This window comes from Catharus ustulatus, chromosome 21 (genome assembly GCF_009819885.2).
Source record: "Catharus ustulatus isolate bCatUst1 chromosome 21, bCatUst1.pri.v2, whole genome shotgun sequence".
Classification (NCBI taxonomy): domain Eukaryota; kingdom Metazoa; phylum Chordata; class Aves; order Passeriformes; family Turdidae; genus Catharus; species Catharus ustulatus.
The window spans coordinates 7,488,673-7,508,473 of NC_046241.1; the positions used below are offsets into that span (position 1 = coordinate 7,488,673).

Below are 19,801 nucleotides of genomic sequence, written 5' to 3' on the forward strand. Positions count from 1 at the left end.
CACACACGGGTGTGTCCCCAAGGCCACACAGCCCCCGAGCCGCCCCTTGGCCCGCCGGGGCTGGCACACGCTCTGGAGAAGCCGCGGACATTGCGCAAGGGCGGCCGCGCTCCAGCTGCCGGGGCTGCCGCGGCCCCCCGCGCCCCCGCTCCGAGCGTGTTTGCTCAAAGCCTGTTTGCTCAAAATCTGTTTTTTTTTTTTGCTCTTCCCTTCCGCTCCACGTGATGCCTGGGGCCGAAAAGTCTGTGCTGGGCTGTGAGAGCGCGGTTCCTCCGGCATGACCGTCAGCTTGGCGCTGCGGGCGCTCGCCGTGCTCCCGCTGGGGCTGTGCTGGCTCCCTGAGGTGAGTCCGAGCTCCAGGGCGGCCCTTCCCGGAACGCTGCGCTGCTTCTCAGAAAAACTGAAAACATATATTAAAAAAAAGAACAACAAGAAGAGATGACACGGTTCTAAGCCAAACTCCGTCCGTAATCACGAAGATAAAGCTGTTTCCTCTTGCGCAGCCCGTGCTTAGCGCGGAGTAAACCACGAGCACTTGGCGCTGGGACTTGCTGAGCTGTTTGCTGGCGTTAGGTCCAGGGAAGGGATAGTCTCGTGTCCATTTGTTTTTCGTGAAAAAAATGCAAAGCTCTTCTTCTTCTTGCAGAAATTCCTGGGCGCTTTGGATGCGGAAGATGTTTTGTCTTACTTTGGAAGCAGCTCAGTGGCTGATGGTATGCAGGGCTCAGTCCTTCCCCGGGTTAGAACACATCTGTCGCCTCATTTCCCATCCTGTGTGCTTGACAGTGCTAAAAACACTGATTTACAGCCCTGATCTGACCAGCGTTTGGTGTTTCTGAGTCCCAGGGCAAGGCAGACAGTTTGGGTTCCAGTGGGAGAGTGGATGAAGAGATGTGTCAGAGTTCAACCTCTTTGCACATTTCTGCTGCAAATCCCCATTCTCTGTATTTCTACAAGATTAACACATCTTCTGACAAAAGCTTTAGACTAAGGGTAATTTTAAATACTTGCTAATTATTATTTTTTTTAAATAAATGCACAAAGAGATTTGAATTCTGGGTCTGGATTGACGATAGTTCAGAATAAAGATATGTTTTGAAGTCTCAAATCCCTAAAGGAAGGGTGTTGTCTCTTGTGAGTTCACCTAGTGTTCATCCCAGTGTCTTTGTCTGCATTGTGATAATTCCCACTCAGTAATTATTAAAATCTGCAGGAACAAAACTGTCTCAGCCTTTTTAGATGAACTGTTCTCCTTACTGAGAGAGCAAAAGCTCCAATAAATTCAGTGTCAGTTTCTGTTGTGTGTTCCCAGTCAGATTATCCTGATTTTGGAATACACAAAAGCACAGAAATTCTCTGGCTGTTGGTACCATGATCCCAAGAAGCCACAGCTGTCATTTGTAGGGTATTTTTTCTGGGGAAATTGAGCTTACATTGGGTTTTTGTGTATCATCATTTCTCATAACTGCTCCCCTTGTTCTGGTCTTGTTTCATTCCTTTCAGTACCCGAGTTTGTTGTGGCTGAGCCAACTTGCCCTTGTAAAGAAGAACATTTTGGGCTGAGGTCGTGTCGGGTCCAGCACTGCTCCATCCAGGCCTGGGGCCAGCTCTATGCCTTTGAATTCCAAGAGGACCACGCCCTCCTTTCCTCCTCCTTTGTGAGCAGCCAGGTGGTGAACTCTTCCTTTATTTTACTGAAGAGATTCCCAGGGAACTGCTTTGCAGGTGGAAAGTCCCTGCAGCCTCCTGGGGCCAGGAGCAGAGTCACTTATTGTGAAGGGCAGCTGGTGAGTATGAGCTGAAAGAGCCTTTGGGGGTTGGCAACTTTGTGCACCAAACGTGTGTGAACCATCCACTGAATGAATCTTTGCCATCTCCATGGATAGCAACTAGCTAATATCTGTGGAATAACTCAGAGGTGGAATTTTATCTGCTTCAGCAAGGAGTCGTCACTGTGGGTGAGGAGAAAATTCACATCAGGCCAGTCAGGAGCAAAGATGTGGCTCTGCTGAAGGACCTTGGCTTCTCCAGCCCCCACATCCTCTTCAAAAGTGCTGCAAGAGAGGCAAAGCCAGCCAGAGGTAACAACCAGGGGGAGGCAGCCCTGGGAAAGCTGTCTCCTGGGGCATTGCTTTCATGAGCTCAGAGGAGACATTTGTGTACAAATACAGGAACAGACTTGAAAACATTTCTCACCTCGCTGAGGTGTGACCAGTGTGTTTGATGTGGGTTGTTTTGGTAGCTGTTGTTTTTGGTAGGTGTGTTGCTAGAACTGCTGAAAAGACACCACCAGAAGTGGGAAAGCTGAGCAAGCTGCAGAAATGGACTTGCAGTTATTGCAGCCTTTGGGGAGAGGGAGTGGATCTGTAGGAGCTTTTATGGTGCATTTGAACCTCCTGGTGTCCAGCAGGGTGGGCTCCTCCTCGCCTGCACAAGAGGGCTGAGGCAGCTGTCAAACATCTGGAGCTGATGGTGGTGGCAGGGCCAGATGTTTACTTGTACCACAAAGAGGACACGGAACGATACGTGCTGGCCAACCTGAACATTGTGAGTGCCTCTGAGTTTGGGATCCTGGCCCAGACTGGTCCCAGGCAGGACCTTGGGGTGGTTGGGGTTACCTGTCCCTGGTGCAGAGCTCATGGGCATCCCTCTGTGCTTCCCTGGGCGTGAAATTCCCCAAATTGCCTTGGAGGAGGAGCTGCATGGGTGCAAGAAGATCTTAGAGGGTTTAAAACCCACATGGAAAATGTAGCTCTTAATTTCATTGCTAATGTTGGTCTTAATTTCATTACTAATGTAACTCAGGTAGAGGGTTCTCTCACCCTATTGCTTTCAGTGGGATTGAGCTAAATCCACTGAATTAATCTTGTATTTTACATTTCACTGTTTTATTTCTGTTGCAGAATTTTCTTGTCTCTTTTTGCGATTTTTAAGAAACTTTCTCTTAATGCTAATGCAGAAAAGTCCTTAGTACTCACTCTACCCTATGAAACTTTTCATGCAGATTCTTCTCTCTGCTTCAGAGGATCTGACAAATCCAACCACTTCTCATCTCTTGACAGATTTATTCACATTTGTAGTGCATATGTTAGTGTTGTAGTTACCTCTGTGATGAGTGCAGCCCAGTTTTTGGGAACAGGAACTGGGAGTCCCTTCTTTATTGAATCCTTTCTGTCTCTTCTCAGGGAGCAGAGCTGCTCAGAGATGCCTCACTGGGGGCTCATTTCAGAGTTCACCTCATGCAAATGCTGGTTTTGAGAGAGCCAGAGGTAAGGGGAGGGCTGTGTTTGAGTGTTTTCCCAGCTCAAAGCTGTTTGGAATGTGCCAACCAACATGTGCCTTCCCTCCAGGCAGAGCTGAACATCACAACCAACATCACCTCCTCCCTCATCAGTGTCTGTGAGTGGAGCAAGAAGGTGAACCCCCAGAACGACTCTGATCCCCAGCATGCTGACATTGTCCTCTACATCACCAGGTGCTGAGCTCCCTGCCCTGGGAGGGACTGGGAAATAGGATTAGGTCGTTTTATTCAGTTTAGTCAGTTTTTTTTAATGTGGAATCATCATAAAATTTGAGCAGTGGGCACTCATGTCAAAAGAAATGTTAGACAGCAGGCAAAGCCAGACAAGGAAAGCTCAGATAAATTCAGCTGAATGTCTAGACCTGACTTTTTTAGCTGTGGGGCTTCTTTGTTCTTTCCTCTCTCTATGTCTCACTTTAGGTTTGACCTGGAGTTGCCTGATGGGAACAAGGAGCTTCGTGGAGTGACTCAGTTAGGGGGAGTCTGCTCCTCCTTCTGGAGCTGTGTCATTACCCAGGACACTGGCTTTGACCTTGGAGTCACCATAGCCCATGAGATTGGGCACAGGTCAGTAGGAAACTGCCAGAGCAGCCCAGCAGGTTTTATTCAGTAAAAACATCCTCCAGTTTAAGGAAAGATGCAAAACGACCCCTTGACATAAAAGGGAATTTCCCATGGATTATTCTAAACCTTTTGATCATCATCATGGATTATTTTGGAAATAATTCCTTGCATTTCTTGCATTCCTGCCACAATTAGAAGCTTCAAAGAGGAGAGAAGCTGTTTGTGACAGCAGTAGAAGGAAGGGCTGCAGAGGGAGCTCAGTCCTTGCTTAGAGAAGGGAGGCTCTGAGGGAATCCAGCCTCTGGGTTTCTTCTCAGGGCTCTGTGCTGCTTCTGTTGCAGCCTTGGCATTGCCCACGATGGAGAGGGGAATCTGTGCAGCAGCAGTGGTTACATCATGGGCTCAGCAGGAAACCACAACAGCATCGACCTCACCTGGTCTCCGTGCAGTCGGGAGCAGTTCCTGGCCCTTGTCAGGTAAGGGAATGGTTGAGTTCTTCAGTTCCCTATGCTGGGAGCTTAGGAGAGACAAATTCAAAGAATAAAAAAATTTATTGAAAAATGAGGAATGGTGAAAAGATTGGGGTTTGTTTCTTTCTTAGCACTTGTTGCTGAGGTTAAACCCAGTTCTTGCTTCACGTAGCTGGAAGTGGCTTTGGTTGGTGCCTGATGTGCCTGGGCTGGGTTGGATTTCTCAGACACTGTCTCAGCCTGCACATTTTATTGACAACATCAGAGCATCCAGGCTCAGACAGGCACTGCAGGCTGTGCTGGCTGGGTGCAGAACAGGAATGGGATAGAGCTCCAGCAGCAGGGAACTGCGAGCAACTCCAGGCAGCTGCTGCAACCAAATCCATCCCAGCCCACAGCGAGCATGTGTTGTCTGGGAAAGCAGCAGCCAACTCCCAGAGTGAAACTCAGCACAAGTTTGCAAACATGTCCTTGTCCTCACTACCCACAGCTGGGAAAGTGTTATTCCTCATGTTTTTATCAGTACAGGCCAAACAAGCTGCTTGAATGACCTGCCGGACATGGACGGCAGCATCCCGGGGTGGAAGCCTGGCTTGTACTACGGAGCAGATGAGCAGTGTAAAATTGCCTTTGGCAGCGTGGCCACAGCTTGCACCTTCGCTGACAGCAATGTTGTAGGTAGAAAGTTTGTCTGTCTTGCTAAGGGCAGCAGGGAAATGTTCAGGAGCCAAAATTCAGGAGAAGGAGCTGGCGGTGTTTTTATTCTGAAGGGATCGAAGGTGCTTTTCTGCCACGGATTTCTTGGCAAAGCTTTCAAAAATGTTTCCCTTCTCTCCATCACCTCCTTCCTCCACATAAATCTCCTGTAAGGTTGCACAGTTGGATGCTGTTGTGCACAGCTGGCAGTGCTGGGTGCACTCACTCAGGGTCCTGCCTTGGGGAATTCTTGTTCACTGGATTCCTCCAGCTTCCCTGCCACGGCTCAAATCCCTTTGTCTGGGAAACACAGCGTGTTTAATAGCTGCCATCTGGACATGTTTTGTTAATGAGGAAACACTGAGGTGGGTGAAACTTTAATTGCTTCAGCTGATCATCTTCCAGCATTACAGCTGGTGATCACTACAGTGATGATCTTCTGACTTGCCCACAGTTTTTGCCCAATAGCAGGAAAAAGGAAGGAACTTGCATTGTTTGGTGTCTGAGAAAATTTGGGACATTCACTGGTCAGACTTTTGGGACTGCTGTGTTGTTGAGCCTGACTCCCTGAGCTCCCTGATTTTCTTGTCACACCAGGACATCTGTAAAGTTCTCTCATGCCATGTACAACCAGCAGACAAATCCAGCTGTACTCGGCTTCTGGTTCCCCTCCTGGATGGAACTGAGTGTGGGATCAACAAGGTAAGGAGGCTCCCACCAGGAGTGGGTGTGGAGACAGCAAAGCTTTGTCAGTGTCTGGAAGGTACCTGGTACTCACTGCCCCTTGGCCAGGGAGCTAAAACCAGTCCTAAACTGGTACTGTTATGTCCTAAACTGCTAGTTATGTCCTGGTCTTGGTCTTTCCACCTTGTCTTTATCTCTGAAATTGCTTTGCAGTTCTGTAGCCTGGTATCTGAGCTCTCCTTCTGCTTGAAATGACCTACCTGCTCTTTGCTTTGACCCCAGCCTCACGTTAGACCCTAATTTGGAAGGGAACTCTTCAGCCTCATTCACCTTGGGATTCTCTGTTACTGGCCAGCCAATGATGGGGCCTTGTGCCAACGTTTTAGATCGTGTGCCTGCTGTGTTCACTGCTGCCAGTTCTGTGTGTTCTTGGTCCTAGTGGTGCTCCAAGGGTCAGTGCAGCTCTCTGGAGGAACTGAACGCCATGGCTGTGGTCCATGGGCACTGGTCAGCCTGGAGCCCCCTCTCCCCCTGCTCCCGCAGCTGTGGTGGGGGGGTGGTGCTGAGGCAGCGCTTCTGTAACAACCCCAGGTGAGATGTGGGCACCTGGCTGTGCTCAGGCTTTGGGGATGAGTCTTTCTCTTTGCCTGGGACAAACCTCTGCTGAGGAATTCTGTCATTTCCAGGCCTGCTTTTGGAGGGCAGGATTGCCACGGTGCCAGCATGCAAGCAGAGATGTGCAATACCCAGGTAATGCAGCTCAGCATCATCAGAACTTCTGTCTCACTGTTGAACCCTCTGAGGGCTGGGTGTTTTTGGACTGTCCTTCCCACAGCTGACTGCTCTGGTACAGATCTGGTGTACAGCCTCCATCTTTCTGACAGCAGGAGAGGTATTTGTGCCACAGAAGGCAGCAGGATTATTTAATAGCATTGTTCACATGTAATGAAGCATTTTCTCTATGCCCCCATAGCAGGACAGATACTGAGAAAATAGTGACTCACAATGAGGGTTTTCTTCAGAGGGACTTTCTTGTATCATTCCTATTTTCTTATCTATTAATTTTGTATAAATTGCAAAGATATCAGCTTCCAAGCACAATTCTCTGTGTATTCTGCAGCCTCCCTATAAAGTGGTTTTCTTTCTTTGCAGTTATTTGGGTGTTTTACTCACCAGCCACTGCGTTTTGCCTTTAGCTGGAGGGTTAAATGTCAGTGCTCAGTCACTTCCTTTCCTTACACAATTATCTCTCTGGGATCCAGGCCTGTCTGAGGAGCCAGCAGGATTTCATGGCTGAACAATGTGCAGCAACAAATTTAAAGCCACTGTACCTTGATGTAGAAACACCATCCTTTTATACCTGGACCTCTGCTGTTGGCTTTGCCAAAGGTGAGGAATGTCTGAAACCTCAGTTTGTGCAGGGGCTGCTTGTGGAGCTGTCTGTACTGTGGAATGAAAAGGATATTTCACTGAGTGTTCAATGTCCACATGAAACCTGGGTGCTTTCTGAGAGTTCACAGAATTCCAGAATGGTATGGGTTGGAATGGAGCTTAAAACTCATCCCACCATGGCAGGGTGCTCCAGCCTGACCTTGGACACTTACAGGGATGGGAGTCCACCACCTCTCTGGGTTTTCCCCATTGTTTCATGAGCAGCCATGTGCTTTCCTGCAAGAGTAACTCCTTCCTTGTGCCTGCCTGCTCCAGGGGACCTGCTCTGCAAGCACATGTGCAGGGCTGTGGGCAAGGAGTTCATGGTGAGCCGTGGGGACAATTTCCTGGATGGAACCAGGTGTGAGCAGGATGACACAGAGCACCACGGGGATCTCCACCTCTGTGTGATGGGGAGATGCAGAGTAAGTGGCTGGGGAGTCCAGGTGAGCCCTGGCAGGTGGTTACACCAAAGGAGTCAGGGGAAATCATGGTAGCAAAAAAACCACAGTCCCAAACAACAGAGCAAGCTCTTCTCAGAAGAGAGTTTTGTTCTTGGTATGTTGGATGGAGTCCAAAATTCTACTGTCCTGTCTGTGCATCCAATGCCCTCTAGATAAGACATTCTGCTAATTATGCAGTAAACACACAGGGCTATTCATCCCTAATCCAAGAAGCAATTGGTTTATGTGTTGGTGGAGGAGACATCATTAGCAGCTCATCTTGCCTGCTGTAATTAGCCCCATAAAATGCTGACTGAAGTTCCATGGCTTGAATCTCTGAGTCAGTGGCAAGATAAGGAGCAAAACCTGGGGATCACAAGTTGACAAATTGATTTTTGGAGTACTGTTGATCAAAACTGAAGTGTAACTTTTGGAGTTTTGTTCTGGGCTGGACCTGAGGAAGGCATTCTTTCCTGATGACCTTGGATACAACTCCCCCGCGCTGTCTGCATTTTAGGAACTGCTCACTGCTGACCCGGGTGGATGTTTTCTGTTGTTTCTTTACATTCCCAGAATACTCTTTGTCAATTTTATGTTTTTCTCATTATCCTCGTGCTCACCATGTTTTGTGAAGTGTTTCCCCCCGTGAACAGCAGAGGGTGTAGGCACAACCTGTTCTGATTTTGGCTGTTTCGTTGGCAGCAGTGATAAATGTGCATGTTATGGCAGCTTCCAAAGCCTGGGATCAGTGGCTCCAGCATAAATTCAGCAGTTGCACATGTTTTGCTGTTAAGCCTGCTGAGATCCTCCTGTAGCTTTGTGTAAATTAGTTTTGTTCGTGGGAATGGGGATAGAATCTCTCCTCTGAGTTCCATGGGACTGCAGTGATGTGAGCTAGGTTTGGCTTTGGAGTCTGGGGAGCTAAAGATTCCTTTAGAACCTGCCATTCATGTTTAGTGTTCTCTTGGGCTTTTGTTTTTTCCTCCCTTCCTCCCTCCCTCCAGAAAGAGTTCGTAGAAGAGAGCACAGGGCTTTGGGCTTAGGTCACAGGAGAGATTTTTTGGGCTGCTTCTTATGGGAAAGAAAATGTCCCAGTTACTGAGAGCTGTGCTCTCAGCTAAGACCTCCCAGTCCTTGGCTTTGCACACTGCTGTCCAGAGGCAGGTCTAGGTACAAACACTTTTCCTTTGTTGTTTTCCTAAATCCAAATTCCAGCTGGAAAGGGCAGTTTGAGGAACTCAGGCAGTGTTGCTTTTGCTGGCTTGTTTTCTCAGAGCAGGCCAGGCTGACAGACTCTCCCCTCTGCTCAGGCATTCGGGTGTGACGGCCACATGGGCTCCAGGAAGGCCATGGATCCCTGCAAGGTCTGTGGGGGTGACAACTCCACCTGCACCAAAGTGAGTGGATCCTACACAGAAGGGAAAGCTCAAGGTGTGTAATCCTCCCCTTCAGGCTCTGCATTGTGGTGCTGTTTGTGTTCCAAATCTATATATGACTTCTCCCTTCTGCTTGGCTTTATTTTATGGAGGGTATTGAGATGGATTTTGGGTGGTCAGTGATGAGGGAGGTAGGCAGAATGCCTTTTTCTGTCATAATTCTCTGTATGTGGATCAGAAATGTGACTGTTTGGGAATTCCTGTAAATTGTTGGGAGCTGAGGGTGATAGCAGATCATAAAATCATAAATATCACAGATAGGAAGGGATCCAAAAGGATCATTGGGTCCAACTCCTGGCCCTGCAGGACAGCCCACCAATCCCACCATGTCCTTGAGAGTGTTGTCCATGCTTCCTGACATGCTCAATTTGGGAACTGCTCTGGCTCTTGCAGTCTCATGTAGAGATGTTAGCAGAGAACCTAAAAACCAAAGAAATGTGAGAACAGGACATAGAATGCAGCTCAGTTGTGTTTGCTGTGTCACCATCACTGTGTTCAAGGCCAGGAGCAGGGTCAGGGTGAATTTAGGAGCTGAGCTGCAATCCCCACCCTTTCCCACAGAGTTTCAGTGATGGCAGGTGACCACATCTCTCTCCTTCCCACCCTTCCAGAGTATGTGACATTTCTGTCCCTGCCCTACAACACCACCTCGGTCCATGTCACCAACAGGAGTCCTCTCTTCACACACCTGGGTGAGTGGAATGAAAAGGAGAGGAGGGGATACAGGCAGGGCTGAAAGGAGCTGTGCAAACAAAGAAATGGGATTTTTGGTGCTGCATTTTGCTTGTGGGATTCTCTCCAGTGGGGAGCTGTAGGAGCCACGCTCCCTGGGATCCCAAACTTGGATCAAGCTGGTTCCTACCAAGTGGGCAGCCAGCAGCTGCCAGCACCAGGAGATCCTGGTGACCACATCATGTCTCTTAACCTCCCTGCTCCTCCACCTTCCCCAGCTGTGAAGGTTAAAGGAGAGTACGTGGTGGCTGGAAAAGGAAAAATCTCACTGAATGTCACCTACCCGTCAGTTCTGGAGGACAAGCAGATCAAATACCGAGTGTTCCTCACCCAGGACAACCTGCCAAGCCTGGAGGAAATCCATGTGGATGGGCCAACACAGGAAGAAATTGAAATCCAGGTGAATTAAAGCAGTCAGAGGTGGCCTGGTTTGGGTGGCTTTGCTGTGTGGGGGGCTCAGGTGACTTTGTGTCCAGGGCTGGGGGAGATGGTGTTCACTCAAGAGTGGTTGTGTTGCTTTTCTTGGGAATGGCTGGGGCTGGCTGCTCACAGGCTTCATGCAGGTCTGGGGGTGACTGTGTGGGGAAAACCACACTGAGTTAAACCTTTCAGTGCCCAGAATTCACAGGGTGGGTGCTCTGACTGCATCTGCCTGGGGCTGAGGCATTGCAGTGAGGCTCAGGATTGGATGGAAAGAAGGGAGACTGGCTTCTCCTTCAGCCATCCTAAGAAATAAATCCAAGTTTTGCTGTGCATTGACCACAGTTTTTCCTTCCCCAGGTCTACAGGAGGTACACAAAAGAATATGGCAATGTCACCAACCCAGACATCACCTTCAGCTACTTTGTCCCCAGGGAGAACCTGACCTATGTGTGGATTCCTCAGCAGGGCCCGTGTTCAGTGACCTGTGGGGAAGGTGAGGCTGCAGGACTCAGTCTTTACTTTTTAGGGAGACTTCTGCTTCAGTCAGAACTGAATTTTAAAGCAGATTGCTGGAAATGATTGCTGCAGTTGCTAGTGTTCAACTGAACCAAAGGAAGAAGTGGTGGAGCTTTTGAATTAAATTAACAAATCAGCAAATGAGCTGAATCATCAAAATGATACTGGAAATGTTTGATCATGGAGAGAATTTTTAAATAGGTTTTAACTGAACTCTTGGTTTTAAGACTAAATAATTTTCTCAGATTTTTCAAAGTTACTGAAGACTGTAATTTGAAGTTGGCTAAACATCAGAAGTCTGAGACCAAAGGGGTATCTGGTGTCTGACTAAAGCCTCAGAGCTAATTATGAAACTTCCTTCTTAGAATTCTATTCCTGTGCCATGGCTAATCCTTTCTGTCTCCCTAAAGGAATCATAATGCAGATTGTAACAGTTCACTCTGATAGATGGCCTGACATCTTGTTTACCAGATAATTCAGATGACACTGTCAGGCCTCTCAAGACTTCTGTGACAAGGATTTAGAAAATGCATTAATGAATATTTATGGAAGTCAATCTACACAACTAGTTATGCCTGGAGAGCTTTTCTCCAGCAAATCCCTCAAGTGAACTGATTGCTGAAACCCTGAAGAGCTCAAAATGCTTCAGAGCCTCCAGCTAATGCAGCCACAAACAGAAAAGAATGAGAAACTCTGGACTTAAAATAACAGAAAGTTGGGAATCTGGGCTGAAGGTGGTGCACAGGCCCTCCTTAGCAATAGTCATTATTTGAAAACAAGGAGAGTAGAGCAAAGATAAGGCTGCTGATGGATTCTGGACATTTGGTGCTCAGGGTCATGCTGCTTGAGATTCAGGAATGCCTGGCTCTCCCTGTAGCCCATTCTCTGAAAGGAGACTCCTTTTGTCTTTGCTTGTAATTTCTTGAAGTTGGACTTTTCATCTGCTTTGCTTGTTCATTATTGTTAAAAATCTTCTTTGTAGCTGTAGCTTATGAATATTTCATTCCTTGCCTGTTGCAGGCACTGGAAGTCTCCAGTTTCTCTCCCAGTACCTCTGGTTTTGGCTGTTGATGCCTTTGAGGAGTGTGGGGATGTTTGAGCACAAGGGCTGTGTGATGATATTACCTGGTCACTTCTGCATGATGGCATTTAGAACCAGCTCCCTCCTAGAGCTTATTTGCTGTCCCTCATCAGTCAGCTCATTAGAAGTAATTTATTCCAAATTATGATTGATATCCTTGTTCTTTCAAACAGCCACTTTAGAACAACCTTTCCATTTTGGCAGTGGGTTATCAATCAAACTTCTCCTCTGCTGGGGTGCTCACCTTGGAAAATCATTTAAAACTCTTGAGGGAGGTTATGACACCAGGAAAGGGTTTGTGTGTTTGCAGGAAGTCTGAACTCCCACACAGCCCATTTTCTCCCTGAGAATTGGTGAGAAAATTGGTGATTGAGTGAAGCAAAATCACTTGCATCATCCTTCCATAACAGAGAGGAGCTGTTCACTTTGGTTCTAATTTCAGTTCCTTTTCCTGTTGTGCCCCAGGGGTGCAGCCAGTGGCTCACGTGTGCTTTGATCAGAGCAAGCATGAAGTGACAGAGGATCAGAGGTGTCTGGAGCTGCCACAGCCCCTCCCAGAGCACAAGCCCTGTGCCATGGAGCCTTGCCTCTACAGGTGGGTGTTCCTGGGAGTTCAGCTCAATTCCTGCTTTTCTCTGCCACTTATCCCAGGCTCTGTATTTGTGTTGTGCAAGGTCAAAAAAAGAGAGAAGTGTGAAGTAGTTTCCTCCTAACTATAATGGAGTAGCAGATCCCAAACTATGTTCTGTCTTTCCTGGTCCTGTGAATAGTTGAGATGTCAGCTGAAGGAATGGGAAATAGTCCTTCAGTGTTTTACCAGTGGCCTGAGTTAAACCTCCCTGCTCCATGGGAAATGAGGTGATGCAATTGCCTCCCACTCAGGTGGAAGATGTCTCAGAGAGATGAATGCTCTGCTGTCTGTGGGACTGGAGTTGCCCAGCAGAACCTGACCTGTGTGCAGTTCCATGAAGGCCTGGAGACTGTGGTGGATGACAGCTTGTGCCCAGCAGAAGAAAAACCCCTCTCCCTTGTGCCATGTGTGGTCAATGTCTGCCCTTTGGGCTGGGACAAAGTGAGTTTGCTGGCTTGGCTTTTCAGGAACCTCACTGGGAGCTTTGCACTTTTACCCACCAGTGAGGAACCACCAGCTCACTCCTGGAGCCTGGAGGGTGGTTTACACCCTGCTCTGCTCAGTTAAAGTTCATCCTGATGCTTTAGACAGCTCCATCCCTCTTTAATTGTGCTGCTGGATTCCTCAGTTCATCGTGGTGGTTTCTTTAGGGCAGCTGTTTTTTCTCTCTTCTGAGGAGGAAGATGCACGCTCACTTCAGCCTCTGGAGTCACTTGGGCATGTCCAGCAGGAAAACCAGACTGTGTATGTCTGGAGCCCTGTAGCTGGGGAGTGTTCTGTCTCCTGTGGTAGAGGTGAGGCCTTTCTGTGCTGCAGGGAAGTGTTGCTTGGCTGTAGGTGTGAGTTCAGCACCTGGGAACCTCAGGGCCCACCTGCTCTTTCCCTCTCCACAGTTCTAAGGGTAGCTGTGATCACAATTTTTTTGAAACAGGCTCAGACAATAATTTAGAGGGTGGTCTGGCTGCTGCTGTGCTCCAGAGCTGGGGGGATGAGTGCAGTAAGAGTGCCATGGCTTGGGCAGAGTTTGCTTGTTTTGTACACACCTCTGACCTATTTTCAACCCTTGCATTCAAACCATGTGATTGCTTCCCTTCCTAGGTCACACTCAGCTGCACTATGTTTGTGTGGCTTTTGACACCAAAGAAGAAACCCAGGAGGAAAACTGTCAGCCAGTGCCAAAGCCAGAGAGCAGGGTGGAAATTTGTGATCTCAACCCCTGCCCACCAAGGTAAAGCAGTTACCAGGAGACAGTGAGGGGTCTTTCCTTTCTCTCTCTGTCTGCAGGGATGTGGTAAAAGAAGGGTCAGGCTGCTCTCCCCTTCTTTGGAAGCATAACCAGCTGCAAAAACTGCAGCACTGCTCCACACCCAGCAAACTCAGAGTCTTTCCTGGGCTGGTACCTCTCAGACAGAAATAAGTGTAGTCCTCAGAGCCTGAATCCAGAGAAAAACTGAAAACCTCTCGATCCTTTATTACTCTGGGGAAGCAGGAATAAATCCATAGCTGCAAAAGGTGGTGACACATTTGCCAGCTGTACAGTTTCCACAGAGCATCAAGGAAAGTAGCAAGAATTAAATACTCTCAGAATCTGGAACAGCTGCTCTGAAAACAGAAGGAAGTGCATTGCACTTTCCTTAGGATTTGTGGTGAGCTCGCCCTGCCCTATTTGCTGTGGGACTGGAAATCTACTGGAACTTTTCTTACAGGATGCCACTCCCAGGGCCTCTGGGTCTGATCCTGATCTGAGAGCTCAGTGGTGTTTGTGTTCTGGAGGGAGATAAGATTGTTTCTGCAGTTAAGGCTGCATGTGTCACCCTGGGGAGGGTGGTGATGAACACAGAGATTCAGTGTGGGTTTGAAATCTGTGGGCTCCTGGCAAAATGGGAATGCCCCCTGTATCCAACCAACTCCAAACCTGCTCCAGGCTGCATTCCAAGTACCATAGACCATGTGAGGCAGAGGATGAAGAAGGAGGAAGGGTGAGGGAGCTGCAGTGCCTTTGCTGCAGTGAGACACGGGCTGGGGATTCATCATAACTCACTTTTTGTCCTCCCTGCCCTGCCAGGTGGAAGGTAACCCCAGCTGGGCCCTGCTCCTCCAGCTGTGGGCTGGGCTTAGCAGTGCAGCTGGTCACCTGTGTGCAGACCCTCCATGGCCAGGAGGTCTTGCAGGAGGAACATTTGTGCCCTGTGGCAGAGAAGCCCCTCACCAGTGTCCCCTGTGTCATCCGAGCGTGCTCTTACGAGTGGAGCTTCAGCGAGTGGTCCCAGGTACCTGCTCCCCTCCAGCTGCAGCAGTTTGCCAGCTCTTCCCTTCCTTGGAGGCTGCAGGGGAGAAATAACAACTTCTGCCTTGTCTGTTGGCTTCCCACAGAAATGCTGAACTGTTTCCAGGGATGTTTTCCATCCCTTCCACTGCCCTGTCTTTAGCAGCCGTAGGTTTGCTTCCCACCTTCCTCAGCTAAAGTTTTGGCTGCAGCTTTAGAAATGGTTTTGGCATGTTTTCTCCTGGAATGCAGATATTTTAGGATTTTTTTAGGAAGTGGTTCTGCAATTTAAATATATAGTTTGGAAGGTCCCCTGGAAGGTGGGGCTGATGGAACAAGAGCACTGACAGGGCAAGTGGTAGAAGAGCATCAGTGAACCCCCCAGATCATGCATGAGCTTATCAATGCATTTATTTCACAGTACCAGCTGGAATGCAGGGATAAAAGCCTGTGGGTTTCTTCTTCTGCAGTGTTCAACATCCTGTGGGAATGGCATTCAGACCAGGCAGGATTTCTGCCTCAGCTCTCTGACCCACAAGCCCGTGAACCCCCTTTTCTGCCGGCGCTTCCCCAAGGCCGTCGTGGTGCGTGGCTGCTCTGCAGGGCCCTGTCCTGAGCAGGAGGGGACCCTGTCCCCTGGGGCACAGCTGCAGCCAGTGACAGCAGCCACACACCTGACAGCAGCTGCAGCTGCCACAGAGCACAGATACAAGGAGCTGGATGTCTCTCAGTCTGCTGGGCCCCCAGAGCAGACAAAGCCTGGTGGAGGTGAGGAGGACACGGCCAAAAGGAGCTTCCTGTGTGCAGCTGGGCTGAGGTGATCCTGCTGCCAGACAGGGACAGGAGAATGGGAGGGAATCCATCTGGCTGGGAGGGAAAGCCTGCTGTTCCATGGTACCTGAGCTAGGAACAATGACTCACTTCCCAAAACTCTTCTGACTTGGGACAGCAGCTCAAGACTTCAGGGAGTGTTTAGACAACACTCTCAGGCACAAGGTGTGATTGCTGGGGTGGTCCTGTGCAGGGCCAGGAGCTGGGCTCCATGACCCTTGTGGGTTCCTTCCAGCTCAGGATGTTCTGTGGTTCTGGGATTCCATGACTCTTCCTGAGCTTTACCCAGAATGTGTGACCTCACCTGTTCATTGTGCCACAAAGGGAATTGTTTTCCTGTACTTCCTTCTGGGTGTGTTTCTCACCTGTCTCTGCTGTCCAGGTGTGTGTGGAAACCTCTTCCTCAGTGCCTCTGGCATCATCAACATGACAGGCGTGGAGAGCAGGGACTGCACAGTGGCCATTGGGCGTCCCCTGAGGGAGGAGATCTCAGTCACCATCCTGGAGAGCTCCCTCAACTGCAGTGCAGGTACTGCCTGGAGCTCTGGGATCCAGCCTGGCACCTTTTCTGCTGCCTTGAAAAGCTCTGTAATAATCTCTGAAATTATTTTATCAAGTTTTTCTGTTCCAGCAAGTTGTTGCCAGATGGAACAAAGTGAAGATGCTGCTTGTCCTCCCCTCACACAGTGGTTTCTTACCTGTTTTGTTGGTAGATGTAAGGTGAAAGGAGTAAATGGGGTTAAAGAAGCTGCTTGTTTGTCCTGATAAAAAACTAATGTACCCTCTAGCTGGAATCAGCAGTTAGATTAGTTATAGTTAACTGGCCTGTTCTCATGACAGATCTTGATAAGATAGAAACAAGCTGCAGAAATTACTTGATTCCAGACCTGTGTAAGAGAGACTGTGGCTTTTACTTAAAAGAAAAGTGTTTCTAGGCCCTGTGCTCATCCGTTCCAGGTGAGCTCCTGCTGTTTTCTGGGCGAATGATGTGGAGGACGGGCTGCAGGAAACTCCCTCTGTCACTGATAAATTCCAGAACCAACACACTGATTGTGAAACAGCGTGTTGTGCTGCCAGGAAACGGGGTCATTCTGCAGTACAACAGCAGAACTGCAGCCAAAAAATATTACCAAGGTACTGTACTGAAAGCTTTGCTCTTGCTTTAGGTTAAGGCCCACAGAGTTCCATGAATGGTGCTTGCCTGTGCAAGTCTGTGGAAACTTTGCTTCATTTTTAGCAACTAACAATCCCCTTCTTGAGGAGTGTTGGAGTCAATATTAATTGTGGACTCCCCCTTTTTTTTTAAAGCAACCCCCCCACAAGTTTGCAGATGCTTGAAGGTTCCCAGATGAAAATCCCTGAAGAAACTGTTGTGTTTAATTTAAATTTCTTTTTTGGAGGTGCTGGATGCTTCCCTAAGCCATTTTCTCTTCTCCCTTTGCCCTGTCAGACTGTGACCAGCAGCTGTTTGGCCCCCAGGGTGAAATAGTGAATCCTGTGCAGCTGCCTGGGGAGAGGCAGGAGGTTGTGTGCAGGACTTTCATCACGGTGGCTCCGCGGCAGCGCATCTCCATCCGTGCCCTCAACACCCACCTGGGCCCTGAGGGCAACCACACACACTTCAACTACATCCTGGTGAGGAGGCAGGAACCCCACTGCCATGATTTGGATCCCATCTCCGTTAGGAATTTCCACCCAGCTGCACAGCTCAGTCACAAATCAGAGACTCTGATCTCTGTTGTGTAAATGTAAATGGAAATGAGAATTTCTGATATCTACTGTATTTTTCTAACCTTTGTAGCACAGCTTTTCCCTGAGTGACCAATCTGCAAGTCCCCAGTGTTTTTTAGGTACTCATTTCATGTGCTGAGATAAAATGGTTTGGTTTTTCTTCCTGCAGGTCCGAGATGTCAGCACCATGAAGACAGTGGTGTTCCACGGGAAGCAGCAATTCCTCTGGCAGTCCACAGGAAGCCAAGCTGAAATTGAATTCCATGAAAATGTTAAGGATCACAGAACCCATTTCTGGGCTGAATATCATGCTATTGAGCCCAAATAAAAGCACTGCCCTGAGAAAAGCCCAGTTAGTCACTGCTGCCTGCTCACAGCACACGTTTAATCTTCTTGCTCATCTGTTCAGTAAGAACAATGCCTGCTGACTCCTTTGGGATCTCAGTCTTGATCTCACCTTATAATCAGGTGTGGCTGATATATGGACAAAGAAGGAAAAGTTGCTGTTTTAGTTTGGAGCACAGGTGTCTGCTGAGAAAGGCAGGAACTTCTCTTTGAAATGGAGAATGTAAACCCCCTCCCTCCAAATTATTGTAATTAACTCCTCTTACCCTTTTGCTTCACACACATCTCCTCCCTGTGGAGACTGAGAAACATCACCTGCAGTGTGAGCTGAGCACAGGGAGAGGTGCTGGAGCTGTCCCCTCCTCAGTCCCTGCTCCTGTCCCCTGGCTGGAGCCCAGCTCAGGCCCATTCCCAGGTGCAGGCTGCCCCTGGCACAGGCTGTGGGTGAGTGCAGTGTGAGCCTGCAGATCTGGCTCTGGGCTGTGGGCACTCACCTGGGTACCAAGGAATTTCAGAGCTCTCTGGCAGCACTTTTGTGCCACAAAGTGAGGAGTGGGGTTTCAAACCAATGCCCTCTGCTCTCAGCTGTCCTCTTCCCTGCAGGAAAAGGAGTTTTTATACAGCCTGGCTGGATCTGTGCTCAGCTGATATGACCAGTGAGGAGGATAAAATCAACACGCTTTGGTGTGTTAGCCAGAACATCCAAGTCACCACACAGCTCTGCAGCCACCTCATCTCCTGCTCCCACTCCCACAGCCTTTGTGCTGGTGCCCTGAAACACCAGCATTAGACATAACAGCAGGCTTAATTAGAGCCTGGCAGCATCCAAGGGGTAGAGCTGAGCTGGCTGCACTGCTTTCAAAGGGGTGTTAAAAACCCAAAAACAATACACTGGGAAATAGCAGAGCAAGCTTTGTCGCCCTGATGTTGCTGTGGGTCAAGCACCTGTTTTGCCTCAGGTTCATCCCCTGGGAAGAAGAGTTGAGCAGGGGCTCTGTGGTCCCTGACCCCACTCCCAGGATGCTCCCAGGGGTGCACAGTGTGGTGTCGAGTCACATCTCCACCCTGCCCTGCTGGAGAGGGAGATGGAAAAGTGGGATTCCCCCCCACCATCCCTGCAGGCTGGGGTGGAGCTCAGGAATTTATTCCCTTCTGTGACAAAATGAGATGACACAAGGTATTTCCATGGTTATCACAGCAGCCCATCAAGGCTCCTGGGGCAATGGATTGCCAGGCAGCCTGGGGGTTTCAGTGATTTCTTTTTTTTAAGTGATGCTGTTTTAACTCAGAGCTTATACTCAGTGCACTTATAATCGTGAAATTACTGTAACCCCCAAATATTTAGCAAATCTTCCTGAAATGGATTTTCTGTCTGATTTGGTTGGCATTAGTGCAGTGTACATGTCTGCAGGGGGTGACTTGGGCACTGGAGTGCCAGGGTCCTGCCTCTGCAATGTGGTGGCACCCTTTGGGAGAGTAATTTGATTTCTTGGTGTTCCAGTTGAAACCTCTGTACACCACAAGTAATGTTCTAGCCATTCAATTCACTCTCTTGCAGTGTAAATGCCGCTCAAAACTGAGGCACAGTGAAGTTCTGGCATGGAATAAAGAAGGCAAAGATGAGGATAAACTGCCAGGAGATGGGTGGGGTGGGCAGTGCCACCCGAGGATAGGTCACAAAAAGCTTAGATGTTTTCAGAAACTGGCAGAACTGAGGCACTGGACAAGCCCTGGTGACAGCTGGCTTTATGTGGGAGGACTAAATGACATCCTGAGGTGCCTCCCCAGCAACCCTTTCTGTGCTTCTACTGTTGGATATCTGACAGTGTTATTTCTGTGAGAAAATAAAAGAATTCTGTCTCTTAATGCCAGGTTGGATGCCAGGTCTGACTTACTCAGATAACAGTCACTGTGCTATCAATCTGTATCTTCATTTGATAAGAACTGTGGTGGAGGCTGCATGGATAAGTCATGGCAGGAAGAGGGATTTTAGAGCAGTGGCAAATATTCATACAAGTTTCATTTAAATGTATTTTTCAGGTTATTTCTTTTTTTTTTTTTTTTAATGTTGAACATTGGGCTGTGCTTTGGTCCAAATCTGTCATCCTTCTCAAAATCACAATACACTGCTTAAAGGGTCTTCTCTGCACCTGGAGCCTGGCTGGACACATCTGCACTTGCTCTTCACGCTGGATGCAATAAATGATTCTGCCTGGGCAG

General features: G+C 48.7%; 1 protein-coding gene across 3 annotated transcripts; it reads left to right on the plus strand.

Moving 5' to 3' along the window:
- The first annotated feature begins 3 nt into the window (after positions 1-3).
- On the plus strand, positions 4-17,749 carry ADAMTS13 (ADAM metallopeptidase with thrombospondin type 1 motif 13). Of its 3 annotated transcripts, none has more exons than XM_033077676.2 (29): positions 4-343; positions 647-713; positions 1,504-1,787; positions 1,940-2,081; positions 2,408-2,547; positions 3,186-3,269; positions 3,351-3,475; positions 3,722-3,868; positions 4,207-4,341; positions 4,859-5,009; positions 5,629-5,733; positions 6,155-6,306; positions 6,402-6,465; positions 6,978-7,104; positions 7,423-7,571; positions 8,900-9,020; positions 9,637-9,717; positions 9,976-10,157; positions 10,538-10,673; positions 12,243-12,372; positions 12,660-12,849; positions 13,085-13,202; positions 13,507-13,636; positions 14,474-14,678; positions 15,145-15,442; positions 15,888-16,034; positions 16,463-16,639; positions 16,956-17,140; positions 17,406-17,749. In XM_033077676.2, the coding sequence occupies exons 1-29, from the start codon at positions 278-280 to the stop codon at positions 17,562-17,564; spliced, it is 4,197 nt and encodes a 1,398-aa protein (XP_032933567.1). In that variant the 5' UTR covers positions 4-277; the 3' UTR covers positions 17,565-17,749. The 3 variants fall into 3 exon arrangements, with proteins under 3 accessions (XP_032933567.1, XP_032933568.1, XP_032933569.1); XM_033077677.2 differs by having other exon boundaries at positions 2,411-2,547; XM_033077678.2 differs by lacking the exon at positions 16,956-17,140 and having other exon boundaries at positions 17,406-17,603.
- Positions 17,750-19,801: the final 2,052 nt, after the last annotated feature.

What these genes read in the sequence shown, in the direction of transcription:
- ADAMTS13 (XM_033077676.2), top strand. Translation starts at nt 278, where the DNA reads ATGACCGTCAGCTTGGCGCTGCGGGCGCTCGCCGTGCTCCCGCTGGGG. An exon ending in TTCTGTCTCCTGTGGTAGAG is followed by an intron (nt 13,203 to 13,506) that starts GTGAGGCCTTTC and finishes TTCCCTTCCTAG; the next exon opens with GTCACACTCAGCTGCACTAT. An exon ending in CTCCCTCAACTGCAGTGCAG is followed by an intron (nt 16,035 to 16,462) that starts GTACTGCCTGGA and finishes CATCCGTTCCAG; the next exon opens with GTGAGCTCCTGCTGTTTTCT.